Source organism: Leiobunum rupestre, chromosome 4 (genome assembly GCF_980474605.1).
Source record: "Leiobunum rupestre chromosome 4, qqLeiRupe1.1.hap1, whole genome shotgun sequence".
NCBI lineage: Eukaryota > Metazoa > Arthropoda > Arachnida > Opiliones > Sclerosomatidae > Leiobunum > Leiobunum rupestre.
In genome coordinates, this window is record NC_143387.1 from 71,296,988 (window position 1) to 71,324,726 (window position 27,739).

At 38.3% G+C, this 27,739-nt stretch overlaps 1 protein-coding gene across 1 annotated transcript in view; it reads left to right on the plus strand.

The window, feature by feature from the left end:
- The window catches only part of LOC149948936 (otoferlin-like), a 93,426-nt gene that overhangs the window by 57,371 nt on the left and 8,316 nt on the right, over positions 1 to 27,739 (plus strand). The window contains exons 2-30 of the mRNA XM_090174132.1: positions 4,640 to 4,698; positions 15,218 to 15,306; positions 15,379 to 15,478; positions 17,676 to 17,926; positions 18,010 to 18,125; positions 18,221 to 18,374; positions 18,443 to 18,497; positions 18,810 to 18,941; positions 19,013 to 19,160; positions 19,225 to 19,346; positions 19,522 to 19,562; positions 19,630 to 19,816; positions 21,819 to 22,220; positions 22,283 to 22,391; positions 23,109 to 23,259; positions 23,323 to 23,443; positions 23,509 to 23,609; positions 23,684 to 23,777; positions 24,279 to 24,395; positions 24,463 to 24,615; positions 24,683 to 24,875; positions 24,948 to 25,207; positions 25,277 to 25,438; positions 25,514 to 25,648; positions 25,708 to 26,148; positions 26,222 to 26,456; positions 26,530 to 26,714; positions 26,791 to 27,069; positions 27,140 to 27,267. Coding sequence (XP_090030258.1) covers positions 4,640 to 4,698; positions 15,218 to 15,306; positions 15,379 to 15,478; positions 17,676 to 17,926; positions 18,010 to 18,125; positions 18,221 to 18,374; positions 18,443 to 18,497; positions 18,810 to 18,941; positions 19,013 to 19,160; positions 19,225 to 19,346; positions 19,522 to 19,562; positions 19,630 to 19,816; positions 21,819 to 22,220; positions 22,283 to 22,391; positions 23,109 to 23,259; positions 23,323 to 23,443; positions 23,509 to 23,609; positions 23,684 to 23,777; positions 24,279 to 24,395; positions 24,463 to 24,615; positions 24,683 to 24,875; positions 24,948 to 25,207; positions 25,277 to 25,438; positions 25,514 to 25,648; positions 25,708 to 26,148; positions 26,222 to 26,456; positions 26,530 to 26,714; positions 26,791 to 27,069; positions 27,140 to 27,267 — 4,720 coding nt within the window. The remainder of the gene's footprint in view (positions 1 to 4,639; positions 4,699 to 15,217; positions 15,307 to 15,378; positions 15,479 to 17,675; positions 17,927 to 18,009; positions 18,126 to 18,220; positions 18,375 to 18,442; positions 18,498 to 18,809; positions 18,942 to 19,012; positions 19,161 to 19,224; positions 19,347 to 19,521; positions 19,563 to 19,629; positions 19,817 to 21,818; positions 22,221 to 22,282; positions 22,392 to 23,108; positions 23,260 to 23,322; positions 23,444 to 23,508; positions 23,610 to 23,683; positions 23,778 to 24,278; positions 24,396 to 24,462; positions 24,616 to 24,682; positions 24,876 to 24,947; positions 25,208 to 25,276; positions 25,439 to 25,513; positions 25,649 to 25,707; positions 26,149 to 26,221; positions 26,457 to 26,529; positions 26,715 to 26,790; positions 27,070 to 27,139; positions 27,268 to 27,739) is intronic.

Sequence of the window (27,739 nt, forward strand, 5' to 3'; positions counted from 1 at the left end):
TAGAAAGCTTTTAAAATCCGAATTGATTAAATTATACGTACCCAAAACAGAAGCGATTTCATTCAGTTCATTTTCCATTGACTTTAAATTACCGTAGTTTTTATGCAGTGATTTAATTTAGGTAATTGAAAGGTTAAGTTAGGTAAAGGTTAAATTAGGTTATTATAATAGTAAGTCTGTTTTTTGCACGAATACTTACTTTAGATTGTGAGAGGAATTTTGAGTATTGAAAAATGAGAACCATTGCTACGTCACCTAAAGCTATTTGAAAAATGTGAACCGTTGCCACGTCACCTAAAGCAATTTGGAAAATGGGAACCTTTGCCACGTCACCTAAAGCAATTTGGAAAATGGGAACCTTTGCCACGTCACCTAAAGCAATTTGGAAAATGGGAACCTTTGCCACGTCACCTAAAGCAATTTGGAAAATGGGAACCTTTGCCACGTCACCTAAAGCAATTTGGAAAATGGGAACCTTTGCCACGTCACCTAAAGCAATTTGGAAAATGGGAACCTTTGCCACGTCACCTAAAGCAATTTGGAAAATGGGAACCTTTGCCACGTCACCTAAAGCAATTTGGAAAATGGGAACCTTTGCCACGTCACCTAAAGCAATTTGGAAAATGGGAACCTTTGCCACGTCACCTAAAGCAATTTGGAAAATGGGAACCTTTACCACGTCACCTAAAGCAATTTGGAAAATGGGAACCTTTGCCACGTCACCTAAAGCAATTTGGAAAATGGGAACCTTTGCCACGTCACCTAAAGCAATTTGGAAAATGGGAACCTTTGCCACGTCACCTAAAGCAATTTGGAAAATGGGAACCTTTGCCACGTCACCTAAAGCAATTTGGAAAATGGGAACCTTTGCCACGTCACCTAAAGCAATTTGAAAAATGAGAACCATTTCTACGTCACCTAAAGCAATTTGGAAAATGGGAACCATTTCTACGTCACCTAAAGCAATTTGGAAAATGGAAACCATTTCTACGTCACCTAAAGCAATTTGGAAAATGGAAAACATTTCTACGTCACCTAAAGCAATTTGGAAAATGGGAACCTTTGCCACGTCACCTAAAGCCATTTGAAAAATGGAAAACATTTCTACGTCACCTAAAGTAATTTGGAAAATGGAAACCATTTCTACGTCATTTAAAGCAATTTGGAAAATGGAAACCATTTCTACGTCATTTAAAGCAATTTGGAAAATGGGAACCATTTCTACGTCACCTAAAGCAATTTGGAAAATGGGAACCATTTCTACGTCACCTAAAGCAATTTGGAAAATGGAAACCATTTCTACGTCACCTAAAGCAATTTGGAAAATGGGAACCTTTGCCACGTCACCTAAAGCCATTTGAAAAATGGAAAACATTTCTACGTCACCTAAAGTAATTTGGAAAATGGAAACCATTTCTACGTCACCTAAAGCAATTTGAAAAATGGGAACTGTTGCCACGTCACCTAAAGCAATTTGAAAAATGGTAACCATTTCTACGTCACCTAAAGCAATTTGAAAAATGGTAACCATTTCTACGTCACCTAAAGCAAAATTAAACCAAAATTAACCCAAACCCCACGAAAACCTAGGTCTAGCAAGAGACCCTAGAAAAGAGACGCAACACTCCAATAATTAACATCGAAATGTAACCATTTATGTCCATTATTTACATTACAAAACAGTATGTCAGGTCATACCGAGTCACTGTTAAGGGCTGATTTAAATTTAATTACGCAAATAATTAATGGCAATTTTTTAACATTATCAATCATATTGACCACTTTTGGCATTTTATATTATAACATAATTTACTACCTGTTAAATACCACTTCATCACGTTGGTATAGACACCGAAAATTCGTCACCTGTTTAGTGATAACGATAAAAAGTGATTGATTAAGAGGTACCCTTATGCTGCGTAGATTAGAAAAGGGTTAATAATTTCTAGGTGCTAAAAACTGTACATTTTCTTTATAACGATTTGGTTATCAGTGATCTATTAGTATTACATCAATTACATCGATTAGAAAATGCTTACAAGAGTAATAACGGGTTGGTTACATAATTATTACGGAGCTATAGATAATAACTACTTCGCATTTTTATGTACGGAAATTACGTAATCAGTGTTTGACTACATTGATTACGGTTCGATTACAGCGATTACAAAATCGTAACACGAGTGATTACTAGTTGATTACAGAATTATTACGGAGCTAGGTACAAACTATTTAACATTTTTCTGTACACTAATTACGTATTTGATTACGGTTCGATTAAAGCGACTACAAAATGATTACAAGATTACGCAGTGGTTATAGCGACTACAAAATTATTACAAGATTACGCAGTGGTTATAGCGACTACAGAGTGCTTACGGAGTAATAACTCTAATCGTTTTAAACAGAGCGTACACCGATTACGGCAAGCGATTAATCCCCTTCGCGAAATTTAAATATGTATGTCTCGTAAGGAGATCTGTTCCAAACAAGACAACGAGTGACCACACTGGGATCGCTCTATTTACCGTAAGGGGCACGTAACCAAATAAATAGCCAAGATTCCAGATTTCGCGAGCTTCCATTTGTCTTTGGGAAGCTCATCCTCTAGCGGCGGCCTCATCTGTCAGCCACTCCTCGTAGGCTTCGCTTCGGAGCGATCAATCGTCGTCGGGAGAGCACCCTTCGCGTGATTTCAAGGCCCGCAGGCGAACTTCTGTTTTCTTTCCTACAATGCAACGCCAAACAACGCTTTATTTCCCAAAGCGGCAGCGCACTCGCGATTCTCTCTCTCTGAAGCCCATTTTTTACTTTGATCTCCGCGGACGGCCGCCTTTTTTACGTATACGGTTTCCATGGTAACTACACGCGATAGTGACGTCGATTCGACGCCTTCATTGTCACCTTTTTCGTGGTATTTGCACGGATTTCCGAGCGATATTTCAAAGTGTATATAAAAAACTATATTTATATGGAGGAATTTCCAGCTTGGCGGAGATATGAGCCTATTTAAAAAGCAATGGTCAGCCGCATCCAAGGCGCTTTTATAGACTTAGAAAAAGCTATACTCAAACCGAAATCACTACTGAAATCAAGCGTCTATGTGCGCGATTGTCTCTGTTGAATAAACTTTGACCATTTGAGTTTTATCGGAAATCCAAGTCCAAAGAAATATCAGAGGAAATGCTGAGAAATCTCTACGCTTTTGTACGCGAAAAACAATTTTTTTGTTTTGGTAATTTCAAATGAAAATGTCTCAATAGAAATTTGCTTTAGAAAAATGTTGTGTAAAGTGGCCTATATGGATGAGATAACCCTTAAAATAGCAACCTTCTTGACTTTGAATTACCCCCCTTTGAACGAAGAAGAGCCAAAGGTTGTAATTAGGAATGTGGATGCGGAGCGGGGGCGCATTAGTCAGTCCTTTCGCGTCTCAACAAGAGCAGCCGGGTCCTAGCCCAGCTTGACGGATCTCACGGTTTAATATTACAATCGCGATTTCATTATTTGATTATTTCAGTAGCGGTTTAATAACTTCAACCACGATTTTATTTTATTTTATTTAATTATGACTTAACCATCATTTGATCATTTGAATAGTTAAAATTCAATAATTTCAATAACTATTTAATCTTTCAATAACGATTTCATTCATTTAATAACGATGAAATTTATTTAATAACGATGAAATTTATTTAATAACAATTTCATTCATTTAATAACGATGAAATTTATTTAAAAACGATTTCATTTATTTAATCACGATTTCATTCATTAATCAAGATTTCATTCATTAATCAAGATTTCATTCATTAATCACGATTTCATTCATTTAATCACGATTAAATTTATTTAATCACGATTTCATTCGTCTAATAACGATGTAATTCGTTTAATCATGATTTGATTCGTCTAATAACGATGTAATTCGTTTAATCATGATTTCAAACATCTAATCACGATTTCATTCGTTTAACCACGCTTTCATTCGTTCAACCACGATTAATTTTATTTAATCACGATTTCATTCGTTTAATAATGATGTAATTCGTTTAATAATGATGTAATTCGTTTAATCATGATTTCATTCGTCTAATAACGATGAAATTTATTTAATAACGATGAAATTTATTTAATAACGATGAAATTTATTTAATAACGATGAAATTTATTTAATAACGATGAAATTTATTTAATAACGATGAAATTTATTTAATAACGATGAAATTTATTTAATAACGATGAAATTTATTTAATAACGATGAAATTTATTTAATAACGATTCATACATTTAATAACGACGTATTTCGTGTAATCATGATTTCATACAATTAATAACTATTTCATTCATTTTATCACGATTTAATCCATTTTATCACGATTCAATTCATTTTATGACGATTTAATCCATTTTATCACGATTAATTACAATTGATGGCGATTTATTTAATTTAATTACTTTTTAATCACGGGTAAATCAAATCTTTTTCAAACTTTGGATTACTAACATACAGGTCTAAACCACCCCAAAAACCTATACAAAACACCAAAATCCCATTTGACTTATCGACGTAGCTATAAGCCATCTCTTTCAGTAAAATTTATATTTGACATTTAAAACGTATGTGTTTATTTGCAGGTCTCTCAAGATACACCAAAGTTATAGAAAACACCGAAGAAGATGTTGTTTTTGACGAAGTAAGGGACAATATTTAGAAGCTAAGAAACCTTTTTTTTGTCTTCTTTATGTTTGAACATTTCACTCTTTGTTGTAAAGATGTTGTAATGTTTGTTAACCGCGCCTCATTTGACTTGCAAAAGAAGTACATAAAGCCATCTAGCGAGACTGCGAGAGATTAAATGATTTATTTACTTGGCGCCAGTGATAAGGCTTGACACAACGAACGCCCCTCTTATGTTAATGGTCCACTTCAATATCATTTACCAGCTTGTAGCTAAAACACCTTCCCTCCACTAATGGCTCCCAAATAAATGTCGCGGCATTTTCCTTAAAAAAGGCCAAGATAAAAGTCGACATCTTCGAAAACCCATAATTCCCCGCAGACCATTTTTTAACACTTATATGTATAATTATTAAGCTTAGGTCTTAGAGGAAATTTGCATTGACGTCAATCCTTTCCCTGTAAAAGTCACCTACAAAATGCGTGTGTAGCTTTTGACTCTGAAATGGTTAAAATGTCTTAAGGGTCTTTAGTAGGCGTTGACATTTCATACATTGGATGCTATAACTTGACTTATCAAAAAATTAAAAATACGCTTTCGAATTTAAGAACTAAACTAGTAAGTCACTATCAATCTACTTAACAGTATTAGTATTAAATAGATTAAATCGTATTTAGTCGTTGTTGATCAGTATTAATTAGATTAAATCGTATTTAGTCGTTGTTGATCAGTATTAAATAGATTAAATCGTATTTAGTCGTTGTTGATCAGTATTAAATAGATTAAATCGTATTTAGTCGTTGTTGATCAGTATGAAATATATTAAATCGTATTTAATCGTTGTTGATCAGTATTAAATAGATTAAATCGTATTTAGTCGTTGTTGATCAGTATTAAATAGATTAAATCGTATTTAATCGGGATTGATCCGGAGAACTAGACTAAATCAGGATTGATCAGGAGTAACTACAGAAATCAGGATTGATCAGGAGTAAATACAGAAATCAGGATTGATCCGGATAAAATAGATTTTGTCGTTTTAATCAGGAAAATATATATTAAGTCATTTTAATCAGGATAAAATATATTAGGTCGTTTTAATCCGCATAAAATAAATTAGGTCGTTTTAATCAGGATAAAATAGATTCAGTCGTTCTAATCAGAATTGAATAGATTAAATCAGTTTTATCAAGATAAAATATATTACGTCGTTTTAATTAGGATAAAATATATTTAGTTGTTTTAATAAGTGTAAGTCCGTGATTTAAATACGTTTAAATTACAATTAAAATTATTAACTCGTGATTGTCTTATTTAATATTGATTTAAATGATTTTATGATGTACGATTTTACTATTATTTGATCATGATTACTGAACACCCAAAAACTTAGTGACCTGCCTTTAGTGTTAGTGATATCATAGTCTTTAAAGACTGCCAGTAATAAAATAAATACCGATGCACTACACAGTCTCAGTAACTAACATAAATTGTCGAACCCAAACATCTTAAAGTTTCTAGAAGTTTGTTTCGGAAAAATTAATAGCTGTTGGAACGACATACGTCTAAAGAAAATATTGGCAAAAATACCATTTTGGTAAAGCAGAACGCGCGACGTTGAAAAGGAAAAATATGGGATACATATTTATCGAAAACGCGATTTCCATGATAAATGATAATAGTCCAAGAGCCCATGTCAAAATAAGCATGTGATAAGGTACTAGTTTGGGTCAAGGCATTTTTTAATTAGGTTAGTGATTTGTAACAAAGAACTGTTTGTCTTACGGGTCAAAGTGGGGGCTTTCCGGAAATACGACCGACGTGACGTCACTTCCGGTGACCTTGAAAATTGATATGACCTGATATTGGTATCATTCGATTGGTCTCAACGTGCTCTTACCAAATATCGCTAAATTAAATAAATAATAAATACATAAATAATAATCAGCTAGGCTAATACCCAAGGCACCACCTTAGGCCTAAGTCATCGAGCGACTTTTGAAGCCTTTAATTCAGGTGGCCGGGTTATAATTAACCTTCAAATCTGAACCAAACGGCGTATAAGACTAAAAAGTAATTTTGTCTTAGATACATGTAAATTTGGGAGGGGCTCGAAATTAGTTTTTTAATCTTACGCCGTTTGGTTCAGATTTGAAGGTTAATTTAACGATATTTGGTAAGAGCACGTTGAGACCAATCGAATGATACCAATATCAGGTCATATCAATTTTCAAGGTCACCGGAAGTGACGTCACGTCGGTCGTATTTCCGGAAAGCCCCCACTTTGACCCGTAAGACAAACAGTTCTTTGTTACAAATCACTAACCTAATTAAAAAATGCCTTGACCCACCGTGTACCTTATCACATGCTTATTTTGACATGGGGTCTTGGACTATAATGAAATGTGATACAATCTAACGAAAATTGTTTTTTAAGTCTGCATTAATATTTGGTAAATTAAATAAAAGTTTCCATCTCATAAAAGCCTTTTCAAATTAATTTATGGTCATTAAATTAAGCCAACTAATTGGTTTAGCCATACGCCTTTAAAACCATATGCCTTTAACTATGTTCCATAAATTAGTCGAAATATTTACTTGTAGCTATGGGTAGAGACAAAGAATTGACGTCATTTCCATAATTACAGTTAGTTAAGAGTAGATACCAAGAAAGATAAGCGCCTCTAGTGACCAAAATACGCAACTTAAAAATAAATTATTGGGCCTCGGTATTATAACGAAAATAGAAATAGCCTAATTACTTAGTCTTAAGTGCGCAAAAAATGTGAAGTCATTCTATAAAATTATGACTCTCATTAACAATTTAACACGCGGAAGGTAGGGAATCTGATACACACTTATGGGAAACAGAGTTATAAATTTAAGTTTAACTCACGTTAACAGAAACAAAGTACAATTATGCAGCTGATGTAGCAATTATCGCGAGTAGCGTTAAATATGGATTAAAATGTTTGAGGCTTGCAAAAACAAAATAATTGCGTACGGGCGTCATTTCGCAAACAACAATTGGCTTAATTAGTCTACGATTAACAACGAGGGGACGTAGGCCTTGTTTGGCGCGCTAAATATTAACCGCTTTAATATAGCAGCAAATCCAGATGGCGTGTTTGACACAGAATGCAAATGAGGAGCTCGGACCAGACCCCTTTTGGCTCTCCCCCTTTCTCCTATATCATCTTACGTTCCCCAAATTCCTCGCGCCAGAAATTTATTTACCTATTAACTTGGAATGTCCAAGGAAGACTGAGTAGTCCAGATAAAATTAAGCTTTGGCCCGAATATAAGTGAACTTACCTGATTTGCTCTTTTTTGGCCAACTAAATACGCTAATTTATCCGAAACTAGGGCAGAGAGTTCAGTGTGACAACTTAGTACATTTTCTTTATTTTTTTTTAACGATAGCTGCTGAAAATTAAAGCTAAATATTTATATTGCGCAGGGATAACAATTAGATCAATATGATTACTTAAGCGAGGATTTTTCGGAACATAATAGCAGGAATCGAACCCGTGACCTTTGGGTTGAAAGTACATGTTCGGTATTACATATTCGATGTACAGTAAACAAACCCTTCCACAGGGACGTACCTTTGGGGGGGGGGAGTGCGGGGGCAAATCGAGGTGGACTTGGCAAAATGAAAATTATGAAACATGTTTGTTAATTAAAAAAACTACTAAATCGATTGTAAACGATGTTGCAACAAATCATTTAGAATTTCCCCAGCAATTTACTTCCCTAAAGTCATTAACTATGTTTGAGATTTCTATGTAGTTGATTCTCCTTATGCATAACTTACAAGACCTGATTTCTAGGCAGCTAGTGTGTCGGAACTTTAGTTCAGCCTTGTGGTAAAAGCTTTTTAAATCGTCATTTTTCCTACAGCACCTTATAAAATTGAAAGGCAGATAGACGCGTGATAGAGAATATCGGTTCTTCGTTATTATTTCAATGTTAATTTTCTACGTTAAATTTGGCAATCTGTATACAATTTATAAAAATACCTAGTTTTAATTTCTATAGGAGATGTTACAGTTTTTTTTACTTAGGGTAAATTAGGTAAGTCGTGAATATTATAGTGATATTCTTTAGGAAAGTGAAAATTTTACAAGCCAATATTCCTAAAGTTGCGTTGGGTAAAGATAACGTGTGATCATATGGTGTGATACAGTGTCGGTTGTTCTTACGTTAATATTTCAGTAATAAGTGTTTGAATTGTTTATGTTATATTTGGGTATGAATAATTCCAGTTATTCAAAGCAGTTCAGTTAAACAACAACTAGTATTCGTCAGGATGAAATGTATCTATTTTTTACTACAGCGGGATACACGACGAGAAAATAGTAAGCGGGTTTGATGGGATTTTTAAATTGCTGTACATCGTTCAATCTCTTTTTTCTTCTTCGTGTATCTCGCTTTATATATAGAGTACGCAAATGCTTCACTCACTATAACTAGACGCCGAACCGTTTTCGCCATTGAATTGGGAATAGTACCGCTAGAATGATATAGGTGCGTTCGGTAGTCGTGGTTTCGCGAAACAAATTCTGAAATTTTGAGTCGGCGCACTCAGCCGTCAACTCTATCATTATACGGGTGGTGCCATCTATAACTTTCAAAGTACATTAGTACTATTAATTCAATTGTATAGTATATAGTTCCCGTCGCTAACAGCGGATGGCGCCACCGATTATAATTTTAATAAAACATTTAAATTGAAATCTACCGGAACAATCCAAACTTAGACGACTTGACAAACTTTGTTTTTTACTTGGCAAATTTCACTTACCTGCCCCCCCCCCCCCCCCAACGTACTCTCTTCGGTACGCCCCTGCCTTCCAGAAACTCTACGGGAAAAGCGACTTGGCCGGATTACCATCTTTTACCGGCAAAGTGTACTAAAATTCGGAATATCCCAAACAGCAAAGGCAGTGGGGCACCATACTAACAATTGTAAGAGGACCTCTATTATATTTCCCATTACAAAAAAAATTGTTCACAAGTTAGTGTAATTCAGGGGCGTAGGAACCGGGGGAGGCTAGAGGGGCAATGCCCCTCCTAACTAATTTAAAATTTTAGAGGCTCAATAGAGAGATTACTAACCTACTGTCATTAAAATGTATATATACAAATATATTTTAAACTGACTGAAATCGTTCCTATTTTTGTGTTAAAGATCATCTTAAATCCGTCTATTAAATTTCGGGAAAAAACGATACTAAATCTATTCCATTATTGGCTTTTTTTAAAAAGGATATACTGGTTCGCCAGTGGACTCCACACAACAGGGTTTGAGCAGCTTTGCCCCTCCCAACTACTCAAACGTTCCTACGCCACTGGTGTCATTTATGTTAACAGCACAAAGACCCAACCAGTTACGAGGCCAGCCGATGTCAGTAGCGATTAAAGGTTTATCAACTAATTAGCCTTTTCAATTTACATAGAGTCTCATAGCGGTCAAAGCGAGAAGTTGAATATTCGTCGATTTGCAATTTTTGAAACACAAAACGTCTGCTTAGGTGGCCAAAGTTCATAGATTAAGAGCTTCTTGCTTTGTCCGCTACGTGGCTCTATGTAAAATTAAAAGGCTAATTTCCAAAGGAATTATAATGGCTTGGGTGAAGCCCCGCCCGTTTCTCGTGGTGCATATTCACAGCACGTTGCCCAACGACGCCTTAGGACATGCCGAGTGTATACGTATATAAATTCTCTCTCGCGTTTATTACGAAGACATTCTTCATCAAAAGCGCTATTTACTTAAATTAGATCCAGGAAATATAACTTGATTAAGCGGGTGAAGTTCGCTCCATAAACGTGAAAAGGCACCAGCTGGCTTGCTCGTTTAAATTTTGTTTCACGTTCCCTTCCCGTAACCTTCAACTTCATTTCGAACTTTTAACGGGCGGTTTTAAAAGGGAGGGAGGGGGAGGTAGGATTTATACGTAGAACACCCTGTCACCATCTACCGCCGTCCGCCGACGTTACTTCATCTTAATTTGATCCGACATTTCTAGAAGCGGAGGGAAATTTCCTATAGGCCGATATAAAATCCTTGAAATTATTTGGTGGGCCGTTTCGACGAGAGCAGGTCGCTGTCAATTTGCATAATTGGACCACCCACGCGACCCCCTCTCTGCTAAGATATATTCCGTCCCTGTTAGCGAGGGATTTCGGGAAAATAGCTGTTTTATATTCCTCGGGAAAATTTCGCGCTGAAAACGGGCAGAATGTAATTGATTTGGTAATCGATAGAGGGCGGTAAAAAGAGCTCGCGGTGACAGCTATCTCACCTTTCCCCGGCCCAGGTCGGCCGAGGGTGGACAGGCCAAGACACTTCTTTCCTATCGCGCTCTTCCCTTTACGCGAATAAGGTGGCAAAGGAATGGGAATAATATTACCGGGAAGTTTAATAAAAGTTTTACCTTTATGATATGATGTCAATGGAAGGATTTGTATGGGGATTTGGGTCCCAATTCGAAATCGAAAATTCGTGGGAATGAATAATGGGAATGTAATTCCAAAACGGTGTAATCGCTTTAGGGCGGATTGATTTCTCGCTTTTTCACTATGACTATATTCGTGTAATACCGTACGTAACTTAAACAATCATGGCGATGCCGATGCCGTCGTATTCCACGTAACTTTCCAAGAATTAGGCTTAGAATGGGCAGGGATATCTCAATCTAACGGAAATATCATGCCCTCAGAAATTTGGAGATCGGGGGCCCACAAGTTGCTCATTTGCCCATTTTAGTTATATATGGCGATATTCGAGTTTAAATCTACATACGCTTTTTACATTAAAGGAGAACTGTCACCAAAACCCAAATTTACGACGTTTTTTTACAGAAAGATAGAAAATATATTAATAATTATGTCCCTGAAATTTTATAGTTATTGGAAAAGTATTTAAAAAGTTACGCTACTTTTTCCGCAACCTACATCAAAAGGCTTCAATAATTTCAGAAATCGCGGTTGAACCTACGTGCAGCGCCAGAAGAATGAAGCGGCAAAAATTTGAGAAAGGGCGGCGTGTAAGGCGTATTAAAAACACGATTAACTACAATCAAAGATAATTTAGACTCGTACCCTAGATTCGAAATCACTCTATCGCGCGTTGCCGATAGCGTTTACCCACTTCCCGCTCCATGGTTTGCGCCTTACCACAACCACGGCCAACTTCGATCACGCGCTGCCACGCTATATAGCGTGGCAGCGCGTGATCGAAGTTGGCCGTGCCGCAACCGATGGAGCCCGATTTTTCTGAGGTCACATGCCGGAAAAGGGTAAACGCTTCGTAACAAAATCGTCAATGTGAAAGCTCTCAGTATTCGAATCTAGGGTACGAGTTTAAATTGTCTTTGCTACAATCTAGCAATATAACTAGGTTAAAAAGCCAAGGAGAATGTCGTAGCATACGACAGTTCCGACCGAAAAACGATAAAACGTGGGAAAAAATATTTCGTTCACGAGATGGCACTGCAGGTAGGTTCAACCAAGCGGTTCTGAGATTCTCGAGTCGGGGGGGATAAAACCGAGGGGCTAACCACTCTTAGAAAGTCTGTACACCGATTACGCCGGATTACGCATAGATTAGCACTGCCAAGGGCAGGGACTTCAAAAATTACGCGTAATCCCATTAGTACAGTCAAAGGTACGGCTCTGTACACCGATTACGCGGAGTGATCAGCCCCTCGGATAAAACACGAAATTTGGTTGCTTATAATAAATCAAATACTGGAAATATTAACATGAAATGTTTTGTATAACCATTTTCGGACGTCCTCTATCCATTTAAAGGGTTTTTAACCAATTTTAGGGTAGTGACAGTTCTCCTTTAAGACCGACTTGGTTGAAAATTATATATTTAGCTAGTACTGATCATATCTGTTGCATTAAGAAATTTTAATTTTAAGTGAGATTTCTGGCCAATTCGTGGGACCTCATAGCCCGGGTACGCGCTATTGTCATATTTGAATTTCGTACCAATTGATACAGGCGCCATCTAACTCCCAAAAAACATTTTCGTTTGGCTACCTGATTTCCAAAACCAGGTAGCTCGAAAAATTTGGTTTGTGTAAAAATCAATTTAAATTAGGGTGTTCGCGTTTCGCTACCTTATTTCCAAAACCAAGTAACTCGAAACATTCATTTTTTGATTAAATTACTCTTTGGTTTATTAAGTAAATTTGAAAATTTGTTCAAATTTAAATTTAATATTTATAATATATTAATACATAGGGGGGATTGTGTGTACTTAAATGTCTGTGTTAAAAGTACAAGAACCTTTCAAGGTCACTTATTGTATGTTATGTGTCAAGCAAGATCTTATTGAATATTTTCTTTGGGAGTGGGGGATGTTATACAGATCGAGGCATTCTTATTAGTGATTAATGATTATGTTACTTTTAACAGTACCATAAGTAAGTGAGTGGCATAAGTCTGAAGTCCAATATAGTCTTTCAGCGGGAAGTATATACCTAAACATTTTTTCTTTAACTGGCGGACGTGAACATTTTAAAAGACCAAAAAACGGTCAGAAAATAGTGCTTCAATAAAATTTCTGTATTCTCAGCGTGTGCGTCAATGAAGAATTCAATTAAATAATTCAGCTACTACTACTGATATGAGAATTTACATTTTCAAGGTCAACAAATAATATTACGCTCGAAAAGTACCGTCCAATCTGGCGAAGTGATTTCTTTATTCATTGCCGTGTTTCTCCTGTTAATGCTTTATGAGTTTCTTCTGTTAATTCTTTGTGTTTCTTCTGTTGATGCTTTGTGTTTCTTCTGTTGATGCTTTGTGTTTCTTCTGTTAATTCTTTATGTGTTTCTTCTGTTAATGCTTTATGTGTTTCTTCTTTATTTCTTTATGTGTGTCTTCTTTGTTTCTTTATGTGTTTATTCGTGTGTTTCTTCTGTTAATTCTTTATGTGTTTCGTCTGTTAATTCTTTGTGTTTCTTCTGTTGATGCTTTGTGTTTCTTCTGTTAATTCTTTGTGTTTCTTCTGTTAATTCTTTATGTGTTTCTTCTGTTAATGCTTTATGTGTTTCTTCTGTTAATGCTTTATGAGTTTCTTCTGTTAATTATTTCTGTGTTTCTTCTGTTAATGCTTTATGCGTTTATTCTGTTAATTATTTCTGTGTTTATTCTGTTAATTCTTTGTGTGTCTTCTGTTGATGCTTTGTGTTTCTTCTGTTGATGCTTTGTGTTTCTTCTGTTAATTCTTTATGTGTTTCTTCTGTTAATGCTTTGTGTTTCTTCTTTATTTCTTTATGTGTGTCTTCTTTGTTTCTTTATGTGTTTATTCGTGTGTTTCTTCTGTTAATTATTTATGTGTTTCGTCTGTTAATTCTTTGTGTTTCTTCTGTTGATGCTTTGTGTTTCTTCTGTTAATTCTTTGTGTTTCTTCTGTTAATTCTTTATGTGTTTCTTCTGTTAATGCTTTATGTGTTTCTTCTGTTAATGCTTTATGAGTTTCTTCTGTTAATTATTTCTGTGTTTCTTCTGTTAATGCTTTATGCGTTTATTCTGTTAATTATTTCTGTGTTTATTCTGTTAATTCTTTGTGTGTTTCTTCTGTTAATTATTTATGTGTTTCTTCTGTTAATTCTTTGGGTGTTTCTTCTGTTAATTCTTTGTGTATTTCTTCTGTTAATTCTTTATGTGTTTCTTCTGTTAATTCTTTGGGTGTTTCTTCTGTTAATTCTTTGTGTGTTTATTTCTCAAAAGCCATCATTGTAGATGGGCACTATTCAAAAATAGAATAGTCAACGTACCATAATCAGTTTTTACGATAAATTTGGTAAAAGAGAGGGTGAACTGAGGGAATGGGGGTCGATTAGGTTACATCTCGTGGAAGCTACCTACCTCACTACCTTCCAAAATTATGTACTTGCTCTTAAATACTTTTATCAATAAGAAAATAGGAGAATGTAATGATACAAAGTTCTGAATTAATATTTGATACCAAAAATCTATTTGTGGGGCTTTTAAAAGAAAACGAACATGAGTAGGCTACTGAGAACGTACGATTTTAATCGTTTGCAGAGCGAGAAGCAGTATACCTAGGACAGATTGAAAATCACAATTAGAATTAAAACAGTAACGCCAATTTCCACAGTCACTGTAATTTAAAATCTACCAACTATTTGGCTATTATTTCTTTAAATTGAAGTTGCACGAACTTAATTAAGAGTTAAATCTAACTAAAGATACACTTTTTCTCGTAAAATAACGTTTGACGTTCGATACAAGATGGCGCTTTACTGTTAGGTGAGAGGTTCTTAGATCTAGAAGGTAAAGCCGTACGTTCTCCGTAGCCTAAATACTTTCTTGACAATATCGATTACTCGTACCGTTCATTACTGATTGCTTTTTAATGGTATTCTCAAATCGGTTTGTGTTTAAGTTACATTTTATCGTTTACCGATGTCAGCGTCAACAGAAACGATTTTCGGCTTTGTACAAGAAATAGAAAAGTAAATATTTAACGTCGTTTTCTTTGTGGCAGGTTTTCGAATGGCCAGTTGGACGTCCCGTAGAAAGCCACGAAGTACTAGACATTCATCTTTTAACTTACAACAAATATTTCACAAACAGGTACACGCCATCGTTTAAACAAACATTCAAATTGAAACTCCGCGGATTTCGTCAATATTTTTCGTCTTACAGGGTAGTCGGATCGTACGGATTAGTGCTACAACAACTAATCGAAGATGGTCGGTTAAAAGTCACGGATCGATTAATCGACGTTAACAATATGCCCATTGAAGTGAGATATTATTGTATAATATGTTTCAAAGGTTTTGGATCATGGTAGTGTTTTCATTATTACGAAAAAATGTCTTTATTAAATGGTTTTATTGTGGTTATTTCTGCAAACATAGTAAGAAAATGTCGAATTACAGTATAAAATATACAATATATAATCAAGTATAATCAGCTAGGCTAATACCAAAGGCTCCACCTTTAACGCCTTCCAACTAGGTGTCCGGTTACAATGCGTAGGAGGGTGGTGGCAAGCCCTTCGTGTCACGCGAGCTAACAACTCCCTACAACAGGGCTGGTGTTTATGGAAGGGAAAACCGAACAGCTCAGAGGAAAAACTCCTTAACCCGTGGGGAGATAGTTTGAAAACTTAACGCAGAAGGATTAACTTCGAGTTTTCACCTAGTGCCACAAGCTCCTCTTGCTAAGAGGTGAAAATGCTAACCAATCCACCACGCCACTTAATAACGAGAATATATCTATTATTGTTAAAAATCTGTCAATCACGTCGAAAGGCGTCAGTTTTAAGGAACCAATGTAATACGGGGTTAATCTTATTTTTAGTGGGGATGGAAATGTAACGCCTACTGCATTCATATGTCAAATATAGATTAATCAGTGTACATCAAGTCACGGCATAAAATTTGTTGCGTGTTGGGTATTAGCATAACATCCAGGTCAAAATTATGAATAAAAAAAAACTGTAGGGAAAAATATAAATTTGGCCAAAACAAATATTTATGTTGAGAAAAAATATAAATTTGGCCAAAACAAATATTTTCGTTGGGAAAAAAATATTTTCGTTGAGAAAAATATAGTTTTTTGTGATTTTTTTCTAAATTCCAATGATATAATTGCTAGTGATTTTCACGGCAATATACCAGTGCTACCGAACCCAACCTAACCTATACTACGCGCGAAAGCTAAGATATCCATAAGTAACCTTATCAAAACGGTATCGTACGCTAAGTATTGGCGACTTACGGCGCCGCACATTAGCTGCGCTCTCGTGCTGGGGGCGCGCGGCGCCACCCCAACTCCATTCTTGCTAATCAAGCTGGGCCGTCTGCACTGCAACCTAAAGGACAGTACCTAGCCATATCGTACCGAGTATTGTCCAATTTAAATATTTTCTCAACACAAAATATTTTTTCTCAACACAAAATATTTTTCTCAACACAAAATATTTTTCTCAACACAAAATATTTTTCTCAACGCAAAATATTTTTCTCACCCCAAAATATTTTTTCTCACCCCAAAATATTTTTATTTTTTAATTTTGAAATGAAAGGGGATAAAAATAATAATAATAATGTGTGGAAAAAAGTCCATATTTTTTTATTTGTAATTTTGATCTGGATGGCGTTCCATACTGATTAATATTATTACGTGTTGTAAAATGTAAAAAATTATATTTCGAAGAGATTTTTACTTTTTTTATAAAATTACCATATCACGATTTCCCCCACACTTTCAAATCGTCTTTTGAAAAACAGTTATAGCCTGCGAAGATACATGTTACAATAACATCAGCAATATTCACGACCGAAAACTATCGCTACGCCCCCTTTGGTTCGCCATTGAAAGCTAGATAGGTAGCGGCTAAAGCAGAAGCTATTAGTTTTTCCTTGGCATCGTTCTTCGTTAATTTGACTTTATAAATAATGATACTTGCATTTTAATAGAATTTTTACGTCGTTTGATTATATTTTGATAAGTTTATTTAAGAAAAAAGTTATCATGACTTTTTAATTTGTCTAGATCATAGGCGCAACCTCGGAGAAGCTAGCGCGTTAAGCCACCTAAACTCGTTTTGTTCGCGAGAGTAGTTCAAAATAGGTCCCGCCATCTACAATCACAAAACATAAATGTGTATTACGTAATTTCCTTTTCTCCCTTTTCTGCAAAATGTAAATAGCATCTACTTTTGTAAATTGGCAAGGGTTAAGTTAGACCGTTTTAATTTCAAATTAAAATGGTCTAACTTAACCCTTGTACATTTTTTTTTTCATTTTTTTTTGACCGTTGGTGGCTTTCCATTGTTCGATTTTACTTTCGTAAAACAGTCGTAGATGGCGCCACAATGTGGTATTGAATAATCGCCTTTTTTACGGGGTAAAACTGCCATGATTTAAAACATTTGTACTGGGGGGATTTCGTTAGCGAATTTGATGCAAATGGTAACCCTTATCGCGTCTCAGGGTACAATAACGTTCGAAGTAACGTACACAGCGCCGGACGGTTCGGTGGGAGACATGCATTACGAGGCCTTTGACGACGAACGGCAAGTGCTGATTGACATCGAACAGAATATCAACAACCTGGAAAGGTCCTTGGGTCAACGGGGCATCAGCACGACAGGGGGTGGAGGAGGAGGAGGAAACTACTTGGGGGTGTCCAGACAAGGCTCTCTCGTTTCTTTATCGCAAATTAAGTCGCCCGATAGGAAAAGGTCAGCGGTTCAGACCGAATAGATCTCTATTAAGAGCCGGAAACGATTACGGAGAGTTTGATTATTAGGGCTACTCGCTGCAGGTCTCTTCCCACGACGATGAAAAGTCTCGCCAATATGATGCGATTAGGCAAACAAAGACGGACGCCGGACGACGAAGAGAAAATGTCTCTCAGGGGCTCCGAGTATTTGGAATACGGTCAGTTAAACCCTCGCCCCGCCCCCTTCCATTAACGTCTTTTAGGAATGTTTTTGAAGACTTAAACGAGCAATTTGATTGTCTCCGACTCGCAGGATCGACGCAATCGTTAAGTCGGACGTTTAACGAGAGCGCCCACTATTTGTCCTCAAGTTACGAAGACGACCATTACTTGGTACGTAACCTGGAAGACAATGCCACGATCGACGCCGTTCCTTATTCAATTAACACCCCCGTTGTCGTCAAAAAGTAAGTTGTCATTCCGACAGTCACTAGCGATCACCTTCGACTAAATTGGAAAATATCGTTCGATTCAGGTCAAAGCCCAAACATCAGCTGATGCAAGTCGCGCTCAAAGCCCAAGATTTTCAGGTTAGCGGTTATAATCACTTTTGTAGAGAATTTAACCTATAGGATTTCTATCACCATTCAAACTTAATATTGTCCACTTCCTTCTGGCGCTTTGGAATTTTTAGCGCGGCTTAGTGGTTTGTTGCTGAAGAGATCCCTAACCATGTTAGGATCTTCCGAATAGAACGCGTGGCATGATATATTCTCTTTGAGATTAAACGCTAGTTTTCACGAAGGTTAAATCTCAGAGACGGCGAACGCTGACGCGGAAAATCTCCCTTGGCCCTAGTGAAAACCAGCCTTAATTGAGCCTTGTCTTTGTGGGGCCGGCAGATATGCGTAACGATAATCGAAGCCAGGCATTTAGCGGGTCTCAACGCGGACCCGGTCGTCTGCGTTCAAGTAGGCGATCAGAAGAAGTATACCAGCGTCAAGGAATCGACCAACTGCCCTTACTATAACGAAGTAAGGATTTACCACGGTGTCTTTTTTTAATATTTAAGTACGCGCTAACAAATCGTGATTTCCTACTTTAGTATTTCGTCTTTGACTTCCATATGGCGCCTTCGATGCTGTTCGATAAAATCATTACTTTAACTGTTTTACATTCGCGGAACCTCATCAGATCCGGAAAAATTATCGGTTCCTTCAAACTGGACGTGGGGACTGTGTTCACTCAATCGGGTACGTTCGCACCCATCGCGTCCTCTTTAAAGGAACTGACGACTGTAACGACTATCCCTCGCAGAACATCAGTTTTACCATAAATGGGCCCTTCTGACGGATCCTGATGATATTTCTGCCGGACCTAAAGGTTATTTGAAATGCGACATATCAGTAGTGGGCAAGGGTGACACCGTCAAGGTACCGGTAGAGTCAATTTTATTCCATTCTCTCGCGGGCCGGCGTGGAAACGTTAGCGACCGCGTCAATGGGGAAAAAGAGGTCATCTTGACCTTGACGTCCCTTTTGAAGGTCGTCTTCATCCTCCGCCACTATTCATCGATGCGATAAGGCGCGTATTAATAAGCTATTGTTTTCGCAGCCACCGCCAAAAAGTGAACGTGACGAAGACGACATTGAAGCGTACGATGAACCAAAATTCATTTTAGAAAGTTAGGTTTTGTTTAAATTCGATATATTGCTCTCGTAGAAACCTTCTTCTTCCGGATGGTGTACCCGCCGAACGCCAACACGCCAGATTCGTCGTCAAAATCTATCGGGCTGACGGACTACCTCGCATGAACGCCGGTATCATGGCTAACGTCAAAAAGGCCTTCACTGGAGAGAATAAAGATTTCGTAGATCCATTCGTACAAGTCTCATTCGCCGGACTAACGGTTAATTCACCCTTAAACCAAGGATCCTATATGTTAGAAGGATATGAGGCGAGGGACGAAAAATGGCAGCGCCGTCGGTGGGTCATGCGCGATAGAGAATCCGTCTTTAGATTCCATCAAGGAAAAACATGGAGGAAGCGCCGCCAAAATTGGTGCTTGAGGGAATAGAAAAAAGACGTCCCACGTTTAGAGGCTCTCTTAATATCGACGGCGCTGCCGGCGTTTTGAAAACACGGGCTGGTCGGAGGGCTACCTATCCTTCTAACATATAGGATCCTTGCTTAAACTAGATTTTCTGGTATCTGCGGCGCAACTATTGAAGCCGAGCGAGCTGTACTGCGAAAACGTCTTATTTTCATTTTAACAAATAAGAGATAAAAAGTCAACCAAGACAACATTTTTCATAGTAAAATCGCGAATCTTATCGAGAATACGCTTGATTTAACAACCCACATTTGCGCCAATTAGCAGCAAAATCTAATCATATCAACCGCGCCACATACTTAAAAGTCCACAGAATCGTTTGAGGATATTTTTTTTTTTCAATTCAATTTTTTTGTTATTATTTCGAAATTTACCAATCGCCGTTCGAGGGCCAAGACGGCTGGCGACTTATAGCCCTCGCAGATCGATATAAAAGGAAAAAGAAAAGAGAAAACAACAACAAAAATACAATAAAATACAATTAATCAAGAGTGAACATGAAAAAAAAGATATAGGAAATTACTTAAAACAATCTATCACAGATAAAATCCTTGATTTTTTTTGACTGAGTAAAATGTATGACATTCCATTCAATTGTTGAAAACTCGATTAAATTTCTTAACTCCATAATAAAATATTGTGGTAGTCTTTTTGACGTTAGGCTATACGGAACGTATAAATAATTAGCATTTCGAGTAGATTTTTTTAAACGATTGAAGGTAAACAATGGGTGTTTCTCATTGGATATATTATTATACATAAATTTCTTGTAACTACTCCCCTTCCACCACGTGACTCATGCATACCTTACCGCTTCTCAAAACATCCACCCTCAAAATTAACACGATTCGGTGGCCTTTTAACTATGATTAATGTTTCAAAGCATTTAGAAGAAAAAAAAATGGTTTCAAAGCATTGAGACGAAACATTGTTTCAAAGCATTTAAGCGAAACATTGTTTCAAAGCATTTAGACGAAAATTTGTTTCAAAGCATTTAGACGAAATATTGTTTTGAAGCATTTAGACGAAACATTGTTTCAAAGCATTTAGACGAAATATTGTTTCAAAGTACTTAGACGAAACACTATTTCAAAGCATTTAGACGAAACATTGTTTCAAAGCATTTAGACGAAACATTGTTTCAAAGCATTTAGACGAAACATTGTTTCAAAGCATTTAGACGAAACATTGTTTCAAAGCATTTAGACGAAATATTGTTTCAAAGCATTTAGACGAAAAATTGTTTCAAAGTACTTAGACGAAACATTGTTTCAAAGAATTTAAGCGAAGCATTGTTTCAAAACATTTAGACGAAAATTTGTTTCAAAGCATTTAGACGAAATATTGTTTTGAAGCATTTAGACGAAACATTGTTTCAAAGCATTTAGACGAAATATTGTTCCAAAGTACTTAGACGAAATATTGTTTCATAGCATTTAGACTAAACATTGTTTCAAAGCAATTAGACGAAACATTGTTTCAAAGCAATTAGACGAAACATTGTTTCAAAGCATTTAGACGAAAAATTGTTTCAAAGCATTTAGACGAAATATTGTTTCAAAGTACTTAGACGAAACATTGTTTCAAAGAATTTAAGCGAAGCATTGTTTCAAAGCATTTAGACGAAACATTGTTTCAAAGCATTTAGACGAAACATTGTTTCAAAGCATTTAGACGAAACATTGTTTCAGAGCATTTAGACGAAAAAGTATTGATTCTAGTAATAGACTCGCTCACTCGGCCAAATACTCGCTGTACTTACATGACTTAGAGCTAATCCGTAGTAACTAACCAACAGGGTCGAACTAGTGTCAGGAAAGGCACGTGCAGTCCGACGTGGAACGAGCAAGTAGTCTTCACGGACATGTTCCCTCCTCTGTGTCAAAGAATCAAAATTCAACTCAGGGACAACGATTCGGTCAACGACAGCGTCGTTGGGACGCATTTCATCGAATTGTCCAAGATATCCAACGAGGGCGAGAAAGGATTCTTGCCCACCTTCGGTCCTTCATACCTGTACCTGTACGGCTCAACCAGAGACTATTCCTTATTCGACGAACACACGACGCTGAACGACGGACTCGGGGAAGGGGTCATGTATCGAGGCCGGATGCTGGTCGCCGTGCGCACGGAGATTCTGGACAGCATCGAGATGGCTTCGGCGGAAGTTGATTTGGAGAGCTGCATTCCCATTTCCGAGGTAAAAGAATGCCACGCGGCTGCTCCAAATGCGTCGATGCTAATTTGTTGTTTCTTTTAAAGAATTCTTATGGCAAAGTAGAAGAATATCTTTTATTCGGTTGCATCTTGGAAGCGTCCATGATAGACAGAAGGGTTGGAGACAAACCGATTTATTTCGAAATAACTGTCGGTAATTAGGTTTATTTGGAACATTTTTAATAGGCTTAGATTTGAACCTATGTGGAATCGGTTCGAATTGGTTTTCTTCCGAAAGCCGTCGTAAAATCTCCCCCTAAATCATTAGTTAAGTCTCAACTAGGTTTCCCCCTGAACAAAAGCGACGTAAGACCCAAAAGTGTGTCAACTCTACCTTTGCGCCCGTTAAAATATTTACTGAGAGCTAGTCTCACAATAGACTACATAGCCTACTATTTGGAATAGTACTAGCAACGTTATATTTAGTCTATGGTCTGGCGCGATTTTCTCTCTTGATTTACTCGCCCGTAGACATACGTTCTAAAACGCCTCACTCGGCGGCGCTGGAGTGGATAAAATTTAAAATTTTGATGAGGTATTTTTAACCCCTTCTTCCACTCCCTGTTTTTACTAAGCGACAATCTCTCATTAAATATTATACCGTACTAACACACTTTTGGGTCTTATGTCGCTTCTGCCCTTAAGTCATCTTGTAATCTCAAAAAGTTTTTCCCCTAAAGGCATTTTGTAATTTAAAATAGTGTCCATCCCAAAAGTCTTCATGGAAACTAAAACAGTTTACCCCTAAAGTCGTCATGAAATCTAAAAAGTTTTAATCCCGAAACCGTTCCAAGTAGGGTTCCGGCTCAAAAAGGGTCCACGACTCAGTGATTGCCCAATTGTATTAATAATGTGGTTTTAAATTAATCAGGAAACGCTGGAAACATATTAGACAGCAAACAAGAAACGAAAAACCAAGAATCGGAAAGCGACTCTGAGTCTGATTCGAACCCGGAGTCAGTGTACGGCGAAATCAGCAGCCAGTCGACGACAGTTCCCGTGAAACCCGCCTCCAACGACAGGTTAGAGGATTCGCCAAGCGCTCTCCGAGGAACGGTCTAATTAACGAACTACTTACTTACCAGGAACTATCTTTATTTACCGTACGGGGATAAGAAACCCTGCGTTTGGGTGAAGAGTCCGTGGCAGGACCACCGACGGAGACTTTACAATTCCAACATCGTGGCCAAAATCGCCGAACATCTCGTGAGGAAACCGAACAAGTAGACTTCTTAATTAATAACTTCATTAATCGGGTTTCCGGGACGCAGGAGGAAGGCTTGACGGACGTTCAAGAAATGATACGACTCGAGCGCCCCCACGCGGACAGAAGACTAAGAGGAGTTCTCGAAGAACTGGCTTCCAGATGCTCGTAGGCCCTCCTCGAACCATTAATCTCCGGATACTCGTTCTAATTAGTCACCTTTTTTTGTCTGAAATATTTAGTCGATATATCACTATTATTAAAGGAGCGGGAGGCGCTGCCACCGGGAAGACAAAACTTGACAAAGAGAGACAGAAATTGTGTCAGCGAGAGTTGGTAAAAAAATGAGGGTTTAATTGAATACGCGATACAACTATTGAGGGCCTCAGTGAGAAGGTTACGAGTACTACCAGAAATTAATAACGTACGTCTCTTTCGAGAGAAGTATACATCTCCCATTATTGCTAATATTAAACATGTACCTTCGCTGGCTAGATGTAGTTATCGTTTATCGTTCCCGCCATTTTCCAAGATGGCGTCGTATTTCATCCAAATCAATAGGTCTTTTCCACTGTTTGTGACCGGACTCGAACCAAAGGGAGTTTTAGATATTGGAATACCCCATTTGCAAGGTACTAAGTGTGATAAACCTGCACCGAAAATGTCGCGCATATTGGATAAAAACTTCTTCAGTTATCGTGTCAGTAATGTCTTGTGTACTAACAGACAAGTCGTTTTAACATCTAGGTCAAATGGTAGACCTCGATAGCTTCGCTCGCTCAGTCAATTAATTAGACATTTACTCTTCTCAAGCGCCTTCCTTTTTGATATTGGCAGGACCATGTGGCATCCATGTCCAGAACCATGAAACCCTTAGTAACAAAGAACACTCTGAAGGAGAAGGTCAGAACGACACAAACATTTCTACAAAGATTAAAGAATTTAACCGAGGATGTGAGTCTTTTCTAACCCGGTAGTTAGCGGTGTTCCGATTGAAGGTCACGATGTTATTATTTGACAGCCCCAACACTCCTTACCCGACGTCTTCCTGTGGATGATTAGCGGTGGTAAAAGAGTCGCCTACCAGAGGATCCCAGCTAGAGATCTCGTTTACTCCATTGTAGAGGAAGAAAGTGGTAAACATTGCGCCAAAGTTCAGACCCTCTTCTTAAAGGTAAGCTTCCCAATTAGCATCTCCAAATTTGGAGCGTGAGTACTTAAACGGGCCATGTCCCGTATAGTTGCCCGGCAAGAAGGCGAATGGTCCAGGTGGCTGGGCCGTTCAAGCCAAAATCCAGGTGTATTTATGGTTCGGTTTGACCAAACACAAGAAAAGTTACCTGAAGGGTTTACCCAAAGGCTACGAGATAGGTACCGAGGTTCGTAACGCCGATAAAATACAGGTACCGCCTCCCGTCTTCTTAGAATACAAAGGTAATTACTTTTCAAATAATTGGGGAATAACTGCCTCGGTCGGTGCTGTAGGATTGAGCTTTTGTATCGCAGAGAAACAAGTGTTCCAGCTACGAGCCCACATGTACCAAGCCCGCTCCCTGATCGGATCGGACTCGTCGGGTCTATCGGACCCCTTCGCGAGGGTCATCTTCTCCGATCAGAGTCAAATGACGCAAGTCATCGACGAGACTTTGAGCCCGACTTGGGACGAAATGTTGCTGTTCGAAGAGGTGCTGGTGTACGGTAGTAAGGAAGACATCAAGGAAGACCCGCCCGTTATCGTGATAGAGATTTTCGATCAAGACAAAGTGGTACGTGCATCGCCGTTGGGTGTTGTTGTCTCTCCTAAAAGAAGTGTAAATGATTTAACGGTAACTCAGGGTAAGTCCGAATTCATTGGTCGGGCAGTAGCTAGACCACACGTCAAGTTCAGCGACGAACCGTACGCGAAGCCCAACTTCCCGCCCAGCTTGGACTGGCACGATATTTACAGGGGTGCCGAGAGGGCTGGCGAATTGTTGGCCGCTTTCGAGTTGCTTCAGGTGAGCCGTTAAGTAGCCCCAAAACATCCCACCGACGTAATATATATATTTATATATATGTTTTAACATTCGCAGTTTACCGAAACGGAAGAGAAGGAGGACGTACCGGATTTGCCACGTCCTAAAGAGAACCTCTGGAGGTCCGATCGAGGACCCGTCCTACCAGTTCCTAAAGGAATCAGGCCAACCTTGTCCAAGTATAGAATAGAGGTACGGATTTCAACTGCGAAACATTTTCCATCCGATACTAAGACGTAATTATACGGTAGGTTTTGTTCTGGGGTCTTCGAGATTTGAAACGAGTCCATTTGATGACGGTGGACAGACCGAGAGTCGACATCGAATGCGCTGGCCACATCTTGCAATCTTCGGTCATTCTCCAGTACAAGAAGAATCCAAATTTCCTTACGCCGGTGAAGCATTTCGACGTGGAATTACCCGATCAAGAGATGTACTGTCCTCCGTTAACCATTCGAGTCATGGACTGCCGTAGTTTCGGTCGATTCACCTTAGTCGGAACTCACGTGATAAGTTCGCTGGAAAAGTTCATGTTCAAACCCATCACGAAGAAGGACAAAGAGGCCGCCGCTCGCGCGCAATCCTTGACTCAACTCGGTTATCCCCAGCAAACATTGTCCGTACCTCACGAAGTGGACCCGAATGTAGACCCCGACAACGCCCCCAAAGAAATACTTATTGTTCTCAATTACGTATGTTTTTACACGTTTCCGGTTTTCGTTAAACCGGTGAAATAGACTAAGAATAATCTGAAAACTGATCTAGGGTTACAAGTCGAAAAAGGACATGAAAAGCGAGGTGAACAAGAGGAAAAAGAAACAGAATCTGGAGGAGCCGTTGGAGGACGAAGACAACAAGGACTGGTGGAGTCGGTACTTCGCATCCGTCGACGCCATGATCAAGGCCAACCAGGATATGAAAACTGACGCCGGCACCAATTCGGGGTCCAGAACCACCTTGAACAACCTGCCCAATGGCGATCCACCTGGAAACGATGACGGTATACTTGAATCTAACGTCCCTTTTAAAACCGGCAATTGTTGGGTAATTTTTACTCGTTATTGTTTTGCAAGGCGATACTTTGAGCGCCAAGGACACTAAGCGAATGGAGAAGGAATTACAAAGATTGGAGACCCAGCATCAAGGAGGAGAGGCCAAGAAAAGGACCTTCAAGGGCACGTCGACCGCTGTGCGTTTGGCCGCCAGACTCAGTCCGAAAGCGCAGAGGAAGAAGGTTCTAGAAGAGTCTTTAATTACGGTACGATATTCTTTACCACCATTCGGTTTTCAGAGCTACCACTTGTCCTTGTAATAATAATAATTTCCCGAGGTAGCTATATCCTTGCGAGCTGGAGAACGTTCCGGATTTCAACGGCTTCAAAGAATGGCTGCATTCCTTCGAGTTATTCAGGGGAAAACGTACGGGTGACGAAATGGAAGACCAGAACAGAATCGCCGGGGTCTTCAAGGGATCCATGAAGGTTTACAAGATGCCTTTGCCCAAGGACATTCAAGACAGCTGTCTTAACGGTTTAGACCCTCAGCTAGGCCTCTTCCAGGGACTCCCAAGTAACGAACCGATTCACGTCCTAGTTAGGGTTTACGTCGTCAAGGTGATCTTCGAGTTTCCAAGAGTGAAACTCCGGTGATATCATTTAATTTGTTTATATACGAAACCTGTAGGCAACAGATTTGCACCCGGCTGACTTGAATGGCAAAGCGGACCCTTACATCATTATTAATCTGGGCAGTAAACGAACCAACGACAAGGAAAACTACATTTCCAAACAACTGAACCCAGTCTTTGGAAAGTAAGTTCGCTAAATTATAAACGCGGCGTTTCCAAGGATCAATTTGCAGCGTACTGGAGGAACGGGTGGGATTTAAACTACGTCGAATGTAACAAGTTGCGCCTATTTTCTATTTCATTGGTTGAACGCGGTCGCTAACAAGCCGCCGCCGCCGTAAAATATGTAAGACGTTCACTCGGAAAATTGACCTACCAGAAAATGAATTTAAGAAAATATATTCATTCTTACACCGACGTTCTTGGGGAATTTATAACCTTCTTTGTTAAATTAGTTGAGTTCCGCGTAAAATGGCGTATTTACATGGTTAAACAGATTAAATGAGATATTGGGAGCTTTTATTTAAGCCAAGGAAGTCAAGGCTTAATATGCATAACATAACGCGGCGTGAATGGAAATCTTGGCCGTAAAACACTCCATTCTATGGAAATCCTCTTACTTAGAAATTCCTAGTGCATACATATATAATTTCCTG